The 2,051-nt window shown below is 34.8% G+C and overlaps 1 protein-coding gene across 1 annotated transcript in view; it reads right to left on the minus strand.

The window, feature by feature from the left end:
- Window positions 1-2,051, minus strand: part of TRAPPC8 (trafficking protein particle complex 8) — a 150,283-nt gene that overhangs the window by 11,740 nt on the left and 136,492 nt on the right. The window contains exon 19 of the mRNA XM_012656570.1: window positions 155-256. Coding sequence (XP_012512024.1) covers window positions 155-256 — 102 coding nt within the window. The remainder of the gene's footprint in view (window positions 1-154; window positions 257-2,051) is intronic.

Below are 2,051 nucleotides of genomic sequence, written 5' to 3' on the forward strand. Positions count from 1 at the left end.
GTCTATTTCTAATTCTAATCACTCTCTGCCACCAACCCCTGACCCAACACCAACAGAAAAGCATGAATAAACCAGCCCCCTTCAAAAACACAAAATCAAACCAAAAAAACCCCACAAGTTCATAAGAAAGCTCCAAAGCAAACTATGTTATTACCTGTTTCTGAGGATATGAAAAGGCTTCTTTTCCTATAGTGCGAAGAATAACATGATGCTGACCTTCCAAAATAAGCTGTTTACTGTCTTCCACAACATATGCCTAAAAAATATAAAACACAAAAATGTTACTCTGTTTGGCAGTAACCTCAAAAGCAACCAGCCTAATATTTGATGGAAGATAGAACTATTATGGCAAATATCTATCAGTTATCAACACTCCTGGTCATGTGAGCATCTGTTTTTATTAATTCATTCAATCGATAAAGTATCTGTCCAAAAAAATGGGGTTTGCCTCAATATAATAGTTGGCCTGCATATTTGAGACACATCTCAAAATCTTTTCCAGTTTTCTCTACAATTCTTAAGAAACTACTTCAAAAGAACTGTGCCATAATAAACTGTGCCATAAACAAGCTTTTCTCTTTACTGAACTACCAATATACAAACAAAATATTTGCTTCTGAAATTCCCTAGGGTTTATCACATAGCAGAGCCAAATCAGTGAGTACAATCATAATTCTGTAAGTGGAAATGTTACGTCCTTGAAGACCTTAAATATAAATACATATGCTTTTAAAAAGGCTTTTTCTTCCAATATAGTAAGCTGATTTCATCTATATTGAAACACTGGTTTCAGTTTACAATAATTCTTCTTTCCCTTGAATTGCTTCTGTCCTAGAAAAAATATAAACTATAAATGGCTCTAATGTACTATTATTGTAACATTATGCAAATATAAGGACTTAATTTTTTTTGACATGCCCAATATTTTTATTATTAGATTCGAAAGATATAAAATTACTCAGTTAAAATGCTACAGAAGTTCCTAAATGCTTACTTTCAATTTCTGTATTTATCATGGACCAGTGACAGTTTGCCATCCATGGATCACACTTTGAGCAGTGCTGTACTAAGGCACAGGACAGTTCAGGACCTGCTCAGCATCCGTATTTGCAGAACCCAGAAAGGGAGGATGAGTTAAACACCTGATGGGTTGATCGTTAATCAAGAGGGGATGAGACCTGACAGATGAGGTCCTGAGATATATCAGATATCTTTTCCGATGATCCCATGGGATTGACCAATAGTCACCACAGCCATGGCTAATTCTATGAGGCATCCTCCTCCTTGCACAAAGGCTTAGATTTACTTATTTATTTACTTTTTAGAGACAAGTAAATGTCGCTATGTCACTAAAGCTTGAGGACAGTGGTGCAATTACATGTTGCCACAACCTCAAACTCCTGGGCTCAAGCAATAAAGCTTAGATTATAAAAAAACAATCTTTATTTTTGGTTAAGATTGGTTAAGACTTGTACTAGGCTCCTTTCTCAACTATTTCTTCACAAAAATGTTGTACAAGCTCTCAGTTTTCTCCTGAATCATATTTTATTCAAGAGTCCGATGCTTCTTGTGCTTCTACTCCATAACTTAAATTACTTTTCAAGTTTTCTTTAATTCAATGGATCATTTTTGTATTATCTAGAACTATCACTAAAGAAAATCTATCATTTCCTCCTCTAAGTAAACTATAAATTTATCATGGTACTAGACACCACTAAACTTAGTATCTCATTCTTTAATCTACTCAAACTTCCATCTCCCAGCCAGGAAGCATCAAAATCTTAGATAGTTTTCCTCTTTGTGTGTTTAATGATACTAGTAGTGGACTTTTGCTCAGACCATTTTTTAAAAGATAGCAATTTTCCCTTTAACAAAGGTTACTGTGGACTTAACAATGAGTACAGAATACAGGATACTTTACTCATAATCTTGTCTCAGAATATTCTGGATTGTTACAGTGTATGAACCTGCGGAGTGACAGGCACAAATGCCAAGGGTCTGTTTTACACTTATTTAATGGATGGTGGCTTATATTAACAAGGCAATGCTGT

The sequence above is a fragment of the Propithecus coquereli genome, unplaced genomic scaffold, assembly GCF_000956105.1.
Source record: "Propithecus coquereli isolate 6110/MARCELLA unplaced genomic scaffold, Pcoq_1.0 Scaffold51, whole genome shotgun sequence".
NCBI classification, from domain to species: Eukaryota; Metazoa; Chordata; class Mammalia; order Primates; family Indriidae; genus Propithecus; species Propithecus coquereli.